The sequence below is a fragment of the Spea bombifrons genome, chromosome 2, assembly GCF_027358695.1.
Source record: "Spea bombifrons isolate aSpeBom1 chromosome 2, aSpeBom1.2.pri, whole genome shotgun sequence".
NCBI lineage: Eukaryota > Metazoa > Chordata > Amphibia > Anura > Pelobatidae > Spea > Spea bombifrons.
Window position 1 is genome coordinate 49,624,309 of NC_071088.1, and position 16,162 is coordinate 49,640,470.

Below are 16,162 nucleotides of genomic sequence, written 5' to 3' on the forward strand. Positions count from 1 at the left end.
AAGTAAGGAAGGGAGTTTCTAAAACACACAAAAGCTGCTTATATTGCCACTTGAGCATGAGTGGATCCAAGAGGGGGCAAAGGTAGAGACTCATTAGTAGAAAGAGGACAGCATTATTATTCCCCTAATTTCAAGGAGGACACAGGATTGAGTGGTGTCATGTTGAATTGTATGACATCACGTTAGGGTTCTGCCCTACCTGCACTGGTTTTCCTCTCCCTAATGGCTCATTGTGTGGCTGCACCAACTCCCTGTTATAGTGCAGATGTTTCTTTAACTAGGTGGGGATTTAATTTGAACTTGCACCCCAGGCCTTTCTTACTGAGATAGCCAAAATAGGATTTTTGGTATGCCTACTAACAGATAAAGGCCTGGCCTGGGCGAATTCACATTTGTGTATTTACTTGCTATGTTTACCCCCGAACAGCCTTCCTGTGGCATCTTTGCCCCGAAAACAGCCTGCATGTGGGATCTTTGCCCCCAAACAAAAAATGCCCCCCCCTTTATGCATCCATGCTATCACACGCATATTCATTCACAAATATTAATTCACTCATTCATACACAGATACTCATAAATTCCCTCATCCAGATACTCATTTACATATACTCATTCACAAATATTCTCTCACGCTGTCTGGGTCCATCCAGGCGCCGGAGCTGCATATCTCTGATTTCTCCTGTCTCGCTACAGTTCCCCTTTTGCTGTAATCCATTCCTGGATTTCCATATACTGTGTTCTGTGCTTCTGATTCCTTGATTCCAGTTCTGCTCTTTGCTTCAGCTCTGTTTCCTTTATAAGGTGTGCCCCACCCATTATGTTTGACTTAGTCAGTAGTCTAAAGGTATGTCCTTTTTGAATTTGAGTTTAGATTCAATGTTTAGTTTTAGTTTATTAGTAATTTAGCAGGCAGGGTTTAGTGTTAGGACCCACCGAATATTGGAGTACTTTGGCGTAGTGATGGGCTAAGCATACTATGGCCATATGATGTGATGGAATCTCCAATTGTTATCCTTTAGTCCTAGGCTAGTCTTGTATTTGTGTGTGTGTCAGTCTTTTAAGTGCCTTTGCCCTCTCTTCCCTGAATCATCTGAGGATTTTGGTTCCTATCTCCTCTCCCCATGTCCCAGTTTAAGATATCCTATTCTTGCTTAAAGGAAAAGCATCCGAGGATCCTGGCTCCTCACTCCATCCCTTGTGTTCCTTGTTCCCTGTCCTTTGTTGTGTCCTGTATCATGTATGTCTTGTCTGGCTATGTTTCTTGGTCAGTCTCCCTGCTCCTTGCTCTGCCCCCCTTGCTTGCTATGCTTGCTGTTACTCTGCTTAGCTTCCCTACTCCCAGCCTGCAGCATCCTGCACATTCATCTGTAGAGCTATGTCTCATGCCTGCTCCAGGGTGCTTGCTGGATATCACTTTGTTTTGTTCTGGACAACATCTGCTGCTATGTCAGGGCCCTGGTATGTGGCTTTACAACCTTAGGTGCTCAACACCCTGAAGAGTGCAGTCGCCCTGCACCAGGCCCTGTCCAACTCCTCTACTGTGCAATAACTCCTGAACACCATCTTTGGGCGCTCTGGGTCATTACAGTCGTCTGTATGGACCAAGTCCCTGACACACGCCTTCACAAATACTCATTTATTCACTCATTCATTCACTCACTCAATCTCACATACTCATTCATACAGCCTCCCCCACCCCCATACCTGAGCTGCAGATGTCTGTGCCGCTCGCAGACTTCTGCAGGGGCTGCTGCTTCCTTCTGTGTTGCTTGCACTCTGTGCAAACAACTTCTGTTTAACTGCCCAGGAAAAGCAGACGCGCAGCTGGGTCATGTGATGTACGTCACGTGACTCCGCTGGCATCATGCATCCCCTTTGCGGTAACACACAGGTAAGTAGCTGGTCTCTGCGGAAGTGATCGTGGGGGTCGCCCCTGGGCCCCCTGGGGTGACGGGCCCGGTTGCAGCTGTGGCGACCGTGGTTGCTGTGGGCTCAAGTGCCCCTTTTGCCCTGCGTTAAAGACGGCCCTGGCTGGGCCCATTTTCAGGTAGGGGCCTGAAGCTGCAGCTCCATCAGCCCCAATGTTAATCCAGCCTTGCTTAAGGGGTTAATTTATTTATAAGTAAAAAAGATTTCTAGTTTTTTCCACAAATTTGTGAAAAAAATATACTTGCCAATATTATACCAGTCCCTGGTGCCAAATACACTAGGTATTCTACAGGAAACACCACCAGAGGATCATTGCTATTCTGTCTATTACATTAAAGTGGTCAAAATGTGTCCCAAATTTGTTACGATTTATAGCCTGTAACACAATTCTTAACTAAAAATATAATCACTTTTCTATTTTGGTAAACCAGGCATTAAGAAATGATCTTCATTGGATCTAAGACTTAGCATGTAATGTGTTTGTAAAATTACTCACACCTTTGTCAGGATTTCATTTGGCTCATGTTCTGGCATCATGATTTATCTGACTGCATTTCTAAAAACCTCTGATTCTTTTCTTTGAGGGCCATTTCTGTGCATTGTCATCCACACAATTTTTTACATTAACTCACTACTAAAACTGGCTTATTATAAAGGTGTCAGAAACAACCATTAGTTAACTGGTTAATCGTAATGGCTACTTTGATAACACTTGAAGCACTTCTATCATTGCCTTCTATTCATTACTTTTTATCACAGTATTTTGAGATCCTCATAACAAACATCCGTGCTTAGTTGTGGTGATGAACAACTAACTAAAAATTCCAAAATACAAATTAAGAATTAATACGGTTAAGAGAAACCATATACCGTATTGGCTCGGATATAGGCCGCCCCCGTATATAGGCCGCACCCTAAAAGTTTGGTGCTTTTTTAAAGAAAAAGTTTTTTTCTTTAAAAAAGCACCAAAAAAAACATGCTGCCACTCTTTCCCCCCCCCGAGATATGTTGCCACTGTCCTCCTCCCCCCCAGATATGCTGCCACAGTCCTCCTCCCCCCCCCCGAGATACCCTACCACTGTCCTCCCTCCCTGAGATATGCTACCACTGTCCTTCTCCTCCCCCCCGAGATATGCTACCACTGTCCTTCTCCTCCCCCCCCGAGATATGCTACCACTGTCCTTCTCCCCCCCCGAGATATGCTACCACTGTCCTTCTCCTCCCCCCCCCGAGATATGCTACCACTGTCCTCCCCCCCCCCCGAGATATGCTGCCACTGTCCTCCTCTGCCCCCCCTCCTCGATTTACCGGAGAAGACTCCCGGGTGTCTTGCGGGGCCGGCGGGGGACATCTACGCAATACGCGTATGCAACTTCCGGTGCACGATGCGCTTAGACAACCTCCCGTGCCGGCACCCCCCCGTGGGAAGTGCTGGCAGGGGAGGCTGTCTGAGCAAATCGGGGAGTAGGATGCAGGTCCCCTGCACCGCTGCGGGGGATCTGTATCCTAACCCCGCTGCCTGCTGCGCTAGACCCCGAATATAGGCCGCACCCCCACTTTAAAGACTTTATGCATTCAACAAAAAAGTGCAAACCAGCATATTTATAATTCTTTTGTGACATTGAAAATAGGATCAGAACGAGGCTCAGAGGATGAAGAGTTACCAAAGAAATCAAAAAAGAAAGGTGGCAGTGATAATGTATGTGAAGGTAAAGACAAGATTCAAAAAGGTAATGTACAAAACAATTAAAAAGGTAAAAAAGTAAACAGCTAATTTCTCTCTCTCTCTCTCTCTCTCTCTCTATATATGTATATATATATATATATATATATATATATATATATATATATGTGTGTGTGTTTATGTTTAAATGTGTGTATATGTATATGCAAGTATATGTGTATATATATATATATATATATATATATATATATATGTATATGTTTATATATACAGTATCTCACAAAAGTGAGTACACCCCTCACATTTTTGTAAATATTTTATTATATCTTTTCTGAAGTAGTGAGTGTACAGCCTGTATAACAATATCAATTTGTTGTCCCCTCAAGATAACTCAACACACAGCCATTAATGTCTAAGCCTTGGCAACAAAAGTGAGTACACCCCTATGTGGAAATGTCCAAATTGGTTCCAAAGTGTCAATATTTTGTGTGGCCAACATTATTTTCCAGCACTGCCTTAACCCTCTTGAGCATGGAGTTCACCAGAGCTTCACAGGTAGCCACTGGAGTTTTCTTCCACTCCTCCATGATGACATCACGAAGCTGGTGGATGTTAGAGACCTTGCCCTTCCCCACCTTCCATTTGAGGATGCCCCACAGATGCTCAATAGGGTTTAGGTCTGGAGACCTAATGTTGGAATACTGCCCTGCGGCCCAGTCTCCGAAGGGAGGGGATCATGCTCTGCTTCAGTATGTCACCATACATGTTGGAATTCATGATTCCCTTAATGAACTGTAGCTCCCCAGTGCTGGCAGCACTCATGCAGGCCCAGACCATGGCACTCCCACCACCATGCTTGACTGTAGGCAAGATACACTTGTCTTTGTACTCCTCACCTGGTTGCCGCCACACACGCTTGATACCATCTGAACCATATTAGTTTATCTTGGTCTCATCGGACCACAGGACATGGTTCCAGTAATCCATGTCCTTAGTCTGCTTGTCTTCAGCAAACCGTTTGCGGGTTTTCTTGTGCATCATCTTTAGAAAAGGTTTCCTTCTGGGACGACGCCATGCAATCCAATTTGATGCAGTGTGCAGAGTATAGTCTGAGCACTGACAGGCTGACTCCCCACCCCTTCAACCTCTGCAGCAATGCTGGCAGCACTCATACGGCTATTTCCCAAAGACAACCTCTGGATATGACGCTGAGCACGTGCACTCAACTTCTTTGGTCGACCATGGCGAGGCCTGTTCTGAGTGGAATCTGTCCTGTGAAACCGCAGTATGGTCTTGCCCACCGTGCTGCAGCTCAGTTTCAGGGTCTTGGCAATCTTCTTATAGCCATCTTTATGTAGAGCAGCAATTTTCGTTGCCATGAGGTGCCATGTTGAACTTCCAGTGACCAGTATGAGAGAGTGTGAGAGCGATGACATCAAATTTAACACACCTGCTCCCCATTCACACCTGAGACCTTGTAACACTAATGAGTTACATGACACCGGGGAAGGAAAATGGCTAGTTGGGCCTAATTTGGACATTTCCACTTAGGGGTGTACTCACTTTTGTTGCCAAGGTTCAGACATTAATGACTGTGAGGGGACAGCAAATTTATAGGCTGTACACTCACTACTTTACATTGTAGCAGAGTGTCATTTCTTCAGTGTTGTCACATGAATGGATATAATGAAATATTTACAAAAATGTGAGGGGTGTACTCACTTTTGTGAGATACTCTATGTGTATAGGTGTAAGGTGTGGGAGATGGTGGAGTCCGTTATGCAGGATAACCAAAGGCACAAAGCAGAAACAGGGCCAGATCCACTTAATGAAGCGTAGGTCAGTACACGGAGCCGGGGTCAGGGTAACAGAAATTCAGCAAAGTCCATAAATCAATAGCTGGGTTCGGCTAGAAATCAGGATATCAGGAAACACAAACTTAAACAGCTGTACTTGGCACAATAACTGAGCACTGAGCACAGCTGAGTATTAAACTTGCTGCTCGGAGTACGTCACGCCTCTGTGCGTGACATCAATCTAGCACTTTCCCTGCCGTCTCTGTTTGGAGACACATAAAGGTGTTGCTGGATGCTTTGTTGTAGTCAGACTGAAGGAAATTCTGTAATGAGGTTTGGGTCCATGGGGTGGAGCATTTTGGAGAGAAGGGGGGGCCAGTGCTCCACTCCATAGTTTACTTGCAGCAGGTGATGAGTCCAGTCCAGGAGTTCTGCATCTCCCAGGAAGTTAATCACCTGGTAGCAATGAGCAGCAGAAACTGCTACAAAAATTGTCCTGTGAGAGATTCAGGGGAGAAAGACACAAGCAGTGAGTGAGACTGCATTTCTCTCCAAAAGAGTCTGCTGAACTATTCCTTAAGAAGAAGAAAGGTCCGTGTTTTATTATGTTGTATTGGCATCGGTTAAGCTGTCCACTGATCAAGTCAGTTACAACTGTTAGTTAGTGCTCAGAGATCAAGGCTTTTCTTTTTGTTTGTTTTATATTTATGTTTTGTTTGCCAGACCTTTTAATAAAAAGGACTATCATTTCTAAAAGATACAACATTGTGAGGTATTTTAACCCCTTAATGTCCATTGACGGATCAGGCACGTCATGCAAAAACGGTCACTTTACAACCAATGACGCGTCTGACACTTACGATCACTTTCTTCGCTTAAACGGCGTTGCTGTAAAGCCTCAATGTCGAGGGATTCAGCAACACCGAGATCAGCATCAGGGATCATTAGCGCTGTATCTTCCCAAAAATCTTGACATGGAAAGAGTTAAAGTAAAAGCTTTTAAAATACCGAAGAAGTGTCTAATTAATTAAAAAAAAAGGTTTGATGGGGTAAATTGGAGTGGCCGGGCTCAAAGATAGGGCATAGGCACATGACCAAAATGGGGGGGGGGGGGGACACACTTCCCAAATGTGGCCTTTTAACCCCAAACACCAGACAAACCCATGCATGGGTGGTATCACTGTACTCGGGATATGTTGCTGAACACACATTGGGTGTTGTTTGATAGTGATGTATACCTGGAGCTATAAATTTATACCCAAGTACAATTTGTGTGAAAAAACATACAAAAAAATTACTACCACTAACTTTGGCAAAGGCTGGTGGTAGAATCTCATGCATGGAAAGGGTTAAAATACTACCATTTGAAATACCTTGGGGTGTCTAGTTTTCAAAAATATATGATTTGATGGGGTAAATTGCATGGGCCAGCTTCAAAGATACCCTAATAAGGCATTTCTGTAGGCAGAGTGCTCTATGATATGCGTTTTAACCCCCTTAATGCCACTCTGCCTCCAGAAATGCCTTTTAACCCTCTATACGCCACTCTGCCTCCTGAAATGCCTTAAACCTCCCTATATGCCACTCTGCCCCATAATATGCCTTTTAACCCCCTAAATGCCAGAGTGGCATATAGGGGTAAAAGGCATTTCTGGAGGCAGAGTGGCACATAGGGGGTCAGAAGGCATATCATGGGGCACAGTGGCATATAGAGGGTCAAAAGGCATATCATGGGGCACAGTGACATATAGGGGGTATAAGGCATTTCTGGGACAGAGTGGCAAGCCTGGGGCCAGATGTGCATAACTGGGGGGGGCAGGTTGGAAAATAAAAGGAAATAAAAACAAAATATTTTTCTCAATCATAGCTTTTATAAAAAAAAATAGTTTACATAGTTTACATGAATTAACATTTACTGGTCATCTTATATTCAGGCTTTCTTTTTTTCCTAAAGTAATATTCAGATTTTGGGGGGTCGTCTTATAATCAGAAGAGCACATTTAGGTTATCATTGAACCCACATGCCCTCATGTTACATACCTTCACAAACAATTAAAATTTTAGCGACTCCGCAAGCTGTTTTTTGAGTGTTAGTATGCAGGGGTAAGCATAGAAACATAGAAAGTGACGGCAGATAAGAACCATTAGGCCCATCCAGTCTGCCCAACCTCTGAGTACTTTCCTATATCTAGCTTGGCCTTATGCCTATCCCATGCTTGCTCAAATGTCTTTACTGTATTAACATCTACCACTTCTGCTGGAAGGCTATTCCATGCGTCCACTACCCTTTCCGTAAACTAATATTTCCTGATGTTACCCTTAAATCTTTTCCCCCTCTATCGTATGACTATGTCCTCTTGTTGTGGTAGTATTTCTCCTTTTAAATAAACTCTCTTCCTTTATCTTGTTGATTCGCTTTAACCCCTTCAATCCCCTATAGACGTACCGGGACGTCCAAAAAACGCCCACTAAGAAACCCCTATGGACGTCCCGGTACGTCCAGCCCTTTGTGCAGCGTCAGGGACACATCCCTGCCGCTGCACGGGATTTGCTGGCTTTCTGCAGTCCGATCGCCTGTAACAGCTTCCGGCATGAAAGCCGGTAAGCTGTTACACTTAAACTGCCCGATCGCGCAGTTTCAAACGCGCGATCGGGCATTCCCTTCCGGGTTGCGTCACTGCTGATGGACGTCATCGGAGGACAGGATATCCCCTGCGGGGATCTGTGAGGACCTGCATAGAGATCACAGTGTGATCGGTGCAGGGGGATCGCGGGGAGGGGAGTGAGAAACCATCTCTCTCACTCACTCTCTCTCACTCCCCCTCCCGTCCTGTAACAGAAAAGCTGAAAAAAAACGGTTAGTCATTTAAAAATAATATTAAATAAATCATTAAAATAATAATATAAATAATACTAAAAAAAATTATAATGTGAGCTGTGATGTCACTGTGACATCACTGGCATGTTCAGGAGGTCTCTAGGAGGACCTCTAACCATTACTGTGTAAAAAAAAAAATATATAAAAAATACAAAACAATGTAAAAAAATTAAAAAAAATATATAAAAAACGATAATAAAAAAAATTCTTAAAAAAAAACCTTACTTCCCATTGCCCTAGCATAACATCTAGCCAGTAAAACCCTCCTGCCCCCGTTCACAACCCTCAAACCCGTTAAGCCATAAGCATAAAAATTATACAAAATTGTACACCTAATAGTATGCTCCCTGGTGGTGGGAAAGTCTGGAAAATCTATATAAATTAGGTATTCAGGACACTTGAATTGATAAACTTGGAGGGGATTTTCCATCACTTTACCTAATTTTGTGAGGATTCAGAGGGGAAATGTAAAAAAAAATGAGTTTATTTTTCTAATATTCGCTAGTTTTTACTAAATTTCTCATTCTAAATTTTCAGCTAATCATCCAACTATGGTATCAAACGAAAGCTCTATCTCTCCTTGAAAAAACAATATATAGTTTACATGGGTACACTATTCACAGGAAAAGAGAATAATCGCTAAACCGACACACCGCTTAAAAGGGGAAAATTGCTCTGGGCTTTGAGGTATCAAAAACCCCTGGGATTGAAGGGGTTAAGTATTTAAATGTTTCTATCATATCCCCCCTGTCACATCATTCTTCCAGGCTATATAGGTTAAGATCCTTTAACCTGTCCTGGTAAGGTTTATCTTGTAATCCATAAACCATTTTAATAGCCCTTCTCTGAACTTTCTCCAACATATCTATATCCTTCTGGAGATACGGTCTCCAGTACTGTACACAACACCCCAAGTGAGGTCTCACCAGTGATCTGTACAACGGCATGAGCACTTCCCTCTTCCTACTGCTAATACCTCTTGCTATACAACCAAACAGTCTGCTAGCATTACCTGCTGCTCTACTGCATTGTCTACTTACCTTTAACCCCTTAATGACAAGACTGTTTCTTACTCGTAGTCTATTTTGGGAAAATGGCTCTTTTAAAATTTTTCAGTGTTGCTGTGATTTTCTTCTCTCTCATTTTGTGCTCCCACACATATTATATATTGTTTTTTTCAAGGTGCTTTTTTTGAGATACCATTATTTTTATCATATCATCTAATTTACTATTAAAAATGATAAAATATTGTGATTTCGTGTAAAAAAATGACCTTTTCTCACTTTTTTAAAACTTTTACTCATCTGCAAAAACTAATGGAAAAACCTGCTAAATAGATTCTACTATTTGTCCTGAGTTTAGAAATACCCAATGTTTTAATGTTTTTTTGCTTTTTTATGCACATTATGGGGCAATAAGTACTACTAGTGTTTTGATATTTCAAAGCTGGTCATTCTGCCCCATGTGCTATTTCGGGTATCTTTGAAGCTGGCCAATTAAATTTACCCCATCAAACCATATATTTTTAAAAACTAGACACCCCAAGGTATTTCAAATGCTGGTATTTTAACCATTTCTATTCACTAGTTCTACCATCAGCCCTTGTCAAACTTTATGGTAGTAATTTTTTTTGTATTTTTTTCACACACGTTGTACTTCAGGTATAAATTTACCGCTCCTGGTATATGTCCATGTCAAACAACACCCCAAAATTTGTTTGTTGGGTTATTTAGGAGGTAAAAGGCCACCTTTGTGAGGTGTGTATTTTTTTGCCATTTAGACATCTGGTCAGTCTGTGCCCACGTCCCATATTTGGGACAGTACCTGCATTCAACCTGCAGGAGCTTGAGTGTTCTCAAGAGGGTCTGGATAGACCCTCTGTGAACTCATTCAGTTTTCTATTGTTGATGCCATCTTGTGAATGACGGCAACGTTATTTACATGATAGCACTTGTGGTTGCTCTTCAGAGCAATCACAAGGCTATCGGGATAGGGGGGTTGTGTTGCTACATGCCTCCATATCGATGTTGAGGCATGTCAGCAACACGGTTTATGCTTAGGAAGATCGCTACCTAAGCTGTTCTAGCTATTTTTCTTGCGGGGAGGGCTTTTCCTCCCCAGATCCACGGTGAGCAGGCGTTTAACCCCTTCAATCCCCTATGGACGTACCGGTGCGTCCAAAAAACGCAATCCAAGAATCCCCTATGTCCTCTTGCAGCCTCAGGGACACATCCCTGCCGCTGCACGGGAGATCAGGCTGTCCTTTGACAGCCTGGACTCCCCCTGACAGATCTGATGTAACAGCTTCCGGCATGAAAGCCGGAAAGCTGTTACATTGCAAACTGCATGAAGTTCATCGGAGGACAGGATATCACCTGCGGGGGATATCCTGGCCTCCGATGAGGCACATACGCTGCGATCTCTATGCACGTCTGTGAGGACCTGCATAGAGATCACAGTGTGATCGATGCAGGGGGATCGCGGGGAGGGGAGTGAGAAACCATGTCTCTCACCCCCCCTCCCGTCCTGAAACAGAGAAGCAGGAAAAAAAAAAACTGTTATTCATTTGAAAAAAAAAACAAAATAAAAAAATCATTAAAATAATAATATAAATAATAATAAAAAATATAATAATGTGAGCTACGTGATGTCATTGTGACATCACTGGCATTAATAACATGTTCAGGAGGTCCCTAAGACCTCTAACCATTTTTTTTTAAAAAATATATATATATATAAATTTTTTTTTTTTTTTTTAAATTATATATATAAAAAGATAATAATAAAAAAATTAAAAACCTTACATCCCATTGCCCTAGCATAACATCTACCCAGTATAACCCTCCTGCCCCTGTGCACAACCCCCAAACCCGTTAAGCCATAGGCATAAAAGTTATACAAAAAATGTACACCTTATAGTACAGGGCTCGACAAATCCCAGGTGTTTGTCAGCCTGTGATCGCGGGGGGCGCTGCTGCTGCTGCTGCTGTCTGCCCAGAAGTCTGGGCAGACAGCACAGCCACTCAGAGCCCGCCCCCGAGCCTGAGATCACTCCCACGGAGTGATTCTGTAGGCTGAAAACGCGGTTGCTGGAAAACCAGCAATCGCATTTTCAGCTGCCACAGGCAGCTTCAGGAAAGGGGGTTGAGTGTTGATTGGGTCCCCACACAAGTGTGGGGACCTGACACAACATCCCCCTGCTGCCTGATCGCTCCAGGAGAGCGAAAGTGCAGTGTTAACCCCTTGAATGCCGCGGCATCAATGATCGCGGCATTTTAGGGGTTGATTCCCGTTTTGTATGGGGCTCTGCTGCTGGTGGTCTGCCTGGAAGCCCAGGCAGACCAGCAACAGTAAAAACGAGCCCCAACATGCCCTGTGATGACTCCTGTAGGCATGGAAGCCTACAGCAGTCATCAAAGAGACTCCCCCTGCAATGGCTGGTCTATAGACCAGCAATTGCGTCCCAACTGCCAGAGGAAGCTTCAGAGACAGGGAGAGAGGGTTCTTCGGTCTCCACACGAGTGTGGAGACCAGCCCCAACACCCCCTGCTGCTTGATCGCTCCATGAGAGTGACAGTGCAGCGTTAACCCCTTCAATGCCGCGATCGCGGTATTTAGGGGTTAATTCCCATTTTGTAAGGGACTCTGCTGCTGGTCAGTAACGGAGCCGGGTAGAGAGGCAGAGCGGTGTATGGGAGGGGGGAGGAGTCAAAGGGGTGTATGGGAGCCACCCTCCCATACACCACTGTGGCTCTCCCCCTCCCATACGCCACTCTTTCTCTCTACCCGGCTCCCTGGTGTCTAGTGAAGATCCGTTGCTGACAGGAGGCAGAGTGGAGTATGGGAGGGGGAGGAGGCAGAGTGGAGTATGGGAGGGGGAGGAGGCAGAGTGGAGTATGGGAGGGGGAGGAGCCAGAGTGGAGTATGGGAGGGGGGAGGAGGCAAAGTGGTATATGGGAGGGGGAGGAGGCAAAGTGATGTATGGGAGGGGGAGGAGCCAAAGTGATGTATGGGAGGGGGAGGAGGCAGAGTGGTGTATGGGAGGGGGAGGAGGCAGAGTGGTGTTTGGGAGGGGGAGGAGGCAGAGTGGTCTATGGGAGGGGGGGAGGAGGCAGAGTGGAGTATGGGAGGGGGAGGAGGCAGAGTGGAGTATGGGAGGGGGAGGAGGCAGAGTGGTGTATGGGAGGGGGAGGAGGCAGAGTGGAGTATGGGAGGGGGAGGAGCCAGAGTGGAGTATGGGAGGGGGAGGAGGCAGAGTGGTGTATGGGAGGGGGAGGAGCCAGAGTTGTGTATGGGTGAGTTAAAGTGGTGTATGGGGGTATTATGAATTTCAGGGCATATAGGGGGTATAAGGCATATCAATATTAGGCATATCAGGGGGTCATAAAACATCTGAGGGTAAAAGGTATATCAGGGTGCTCAGTTGTATATCACTGGCATATAAGGAGTATAAGGCATATCAGGGGGCACAGTGGAATCTGGCATATAGGAGGTATAAGGCATATATAGGGGCAGAGTGGCAAGCTGGGGGTCAGATGTGCATAACCGGGGGCAGTTTGGTAAATAAAAAAAATTTAAACAAGGCTTTTTTTCTCATAGTTTTTATTAAATATGAAAAATAGTTAACATATGAATTAATATTTACTAATAACTTTGTATTAAAACCTAGTTTGAGAAACACCGTGTTTGGGTTCTTGTAGCTTTTATTATTATGTCAGTAAAATAAGAAGGTGAATAGAGAGAGGCCATTGCAATAAAGAGATGAAAGTGTAAATTGTCCGTTTTTTATTACATTATTTTAAATTTAAAAAAATTGCATTTTTTTTATCCGATTAATCGAAAAAATAATCGGCCAACTAATCGATTATTAAAATAATCGTTAGTTGCAGCCCTAATAAATTTGTCTTTTGAAGCTCGGACTCCAACCAGGGCCTTCTACAAGGTGTGAAATCCTACGGTGGAGCTGCCGCTTTGTCCAGGTTCAAATGTAGATGACCATATGCCTGTCTCCCCTCATAGATACTGGATTCTTTGATATGCTAAGTGACCACTAGCAGTCAGGAAAACCATTTCATATCCAGGTCATATCCAACACATATCAATAATAACTCATATATTCAGTATCATACCTCCTTGTGTGCATACCTAGAACGGGGAAAGCGCACCCTACAAAAAGAGTACAAACATGGCGGCGCCACTTAAACAGTTTGGAAGGAATTGTAAAGTCTATGATGTTCAGTCATAAGTAGCAAGTGTGACATATCTATGGACTGGGCCGGCTTGGAAACTCGAGATGGGGGCGTGGTTTGCTGCTCACCAACATGGCTGCTTGAGCCTTGAGCTCCGATGACCCACTGCTGTTTTACTTGAACAAATCGGTAATAATCTTCACGATGGGCAAACATTCCAGACCATCTACCACCCCTAAAGCCTCTCAGGTAAAGGAGAAGTCCGCACCTACCTCAGTGAAGGCGTTCTTTCACAGCGTCCATGACACGGACTCCCGCGACTCCATGTTGCGGCCCTCACCACCAGAAAGTCCGCGAAGTGCGCTGTCGGAGGACGCGTTGGATGAGGGTCCATCTGCCTCGAGCCTGCGTTCCCGATCTCAGGTAGACACGTCTTTGCAAGCCTCTCTGCAACACTTGCCGACGAAAGCAGACCTGGTCGCGATCATTACTGAGACGCATGCCCCCCTCCGGGCTGACCTGTTGGATATAAAACGTGACTTACATCAGATCGGTGAACGAGTTGCTTCGCTAGAACACGACAATATTAGTACCCGATCTACCGTTGACGCTCTGTCGGATCAGCTTAAGCTCCAAGCTACCACTATATCCAGCCTGTTACAGAAAGTGGAAGATCTGGACAACCGTGGCAGACGCTCCAATCTGAGGGTCCGGGGCCTTCCCGAAACTGTTCCTCCTATGGAGTTGGAGTTTAACCTTTTCCATGCACTAATTTTACCGCGGGCCTTTGTCAAAATTTGTGGTATTTTTTTATGTGTTTTTTCATACACATTGTACTTCAGGTATAAATTTACAGCTCCTCATATATGTCTGTCAAAGATTCCAATATGTGTTCAGCAACATCTCTTGAGTACATGCATGGATTTGTCTGGTTGTTTGGGGCTAAAACGCCACATATGGGAAGTGGGCTTTTTTCATTTTGGTAAGTCCGTGCTTATCCCCTATTTGGGACATCTTTGAACCCCTTGGCTATTTGAAATGCAAGTATTTTAACTCTTTCCATGATTTTTTTTATTTTTAAAAACATTTTACTAATCACATTGTGTTTAGAAAGCTGGCCTCCATTGACTTGCATGGTTCAGTGCAGTACTTGTATTCTACCCTAGAAACTTGTTTATTTTTTTAAGGATGCTGCCATCTTGGGAGAGGCAAAATCTCTTACAGTGGCACTTGTGACCGCTCTCCAGAGACACCATTGAAGCTTAGGAGGTGTTTGCTGATCGCTTCCTAAACCCTTAAAATGGGAGTCCGGGGAGGGGCCACACAGGGCCCCTGATGCTGATCTCCATGTTGCTGAATGCCTCAACATTGACACTGTAAGATCCGGATCACTGTAAGATTCGCATCCCTTTAAGATCCGAATCTTTGAACGACTCTCTGCCTTCAGTGACATCACTGGAGTAGGAAGGCAGGAGAGGGTTCATTGACTAATGAAAGGGGCAGTGTGCCTGCACGGAGGGACTGGGAAACAGTAACTCCTGTGAGTCACACTGAGTGATCCGAAGATTCGGATTATGAATCGGATCATTTCAACGAGTCGAAATGATCCGATTCACTTTAATGATCCGAACTTCCCATCACTACTGCCTGATCGCTCCATGAGAGCGATAGTGCAGTGTTAACCCCTTCAATGCCACAATTGTGTATGACACATTCGTGGCATTGCAGGGGTTAACATTTGTCCCCACAAGCTTGTGGGGCTTAATATCAGTCAATGCTGTGCTCCAATGGAACATCAGCATTGAAAGCGTTAACCCCCCCCCCAAAAAAAAACAACAACAACCAGCACTGACCTGAAAGTCCAGGGTGCTTCCAGGTCAAATGCTGTGAGTTTAGTAAGTGGGCTGATAATGATCAGATCACTCCTGACCAACTGTTAGTTTAAAAATAAATCCTGGCTCCTAACTTTTTTAGCTGGCGCCTAGATTCACAAAACATTTGTCAAGCCCTGTTATAGTATGTTCCCTGGTGCCGGGAAAGTATGGAAAATCTATATAAATTAGGTATTTCTGAAATCAGGACACCTGAATTGATAAACTTGGAGGGGATTTTCCATTACTTTACCTAATTTTGTGAGGATTCAGAGGGAAAATTAAAAAAAAAAAATAGGTGTATTTTTCAAATTTTCGCTAGTTTTTACTAAATTTCTCATTCTAAATTTTCAGCTAATCATCCAACTATGGTATCAAAAGAAAGCTGCATCTCTCCTTGAGAAAAACAATATATAGTTTACATTACACTATTCACAGGAAAAGAGACTTGAGGTACCAAAAACCCCCGGGATTGAAGGGGTTAACAGCAGCCCGTACACGTACGGGCTTTGTCATTATCACGTTGCACTGCAAGCCCGTACATGTACCGGCTTTGTCGTATAATTATCCCTAAATCCCTTTCCTCGCACAGCCAAAGGGTGTCCAACCCGTTACCAGCAAGGTGTACAAAATAAAGTGGCCGGTGAGTGTATAGTGCTTAAGCTCACTTAAAAAGGGCCCTCTTAAACTTTTTTTTTTTAATGTAAGTCCAAATTCGTATGTGGTGTACTAGTCCTTTGAGATCAATGTGTCCTAGATCAGTGGTTCTCAACCCGTGTATCCTCAGGACCCACACTTTTCTTTGGTCATTAAGT

General features: G+C 44.1%; 1 protein-coding gene across 2 annotated transcripts in view; it reads left to right on the forward strand.

Annotated features, from left to right (window-relative positions):
* Positions 1–16,162, forward strand: part of TULP1 (TUB like protein 1) — a 158,677-nt gene that overhangs the window by 50,665 nt on the left and 91,850 nt on the right. For both annotated transcript variants that reach the window (XM_053457869.1, XM_053457870.1), the window contains exon 4: positions 3,561–3,659. In XM_053457869.1, coding sequence (XP_053313844.1) covers positions 3,561–3,659 — 99 coding nt within the window. The remainder of the gene's footprint in view (positions 1–3,560; positions 3,660–16,162) is intronic.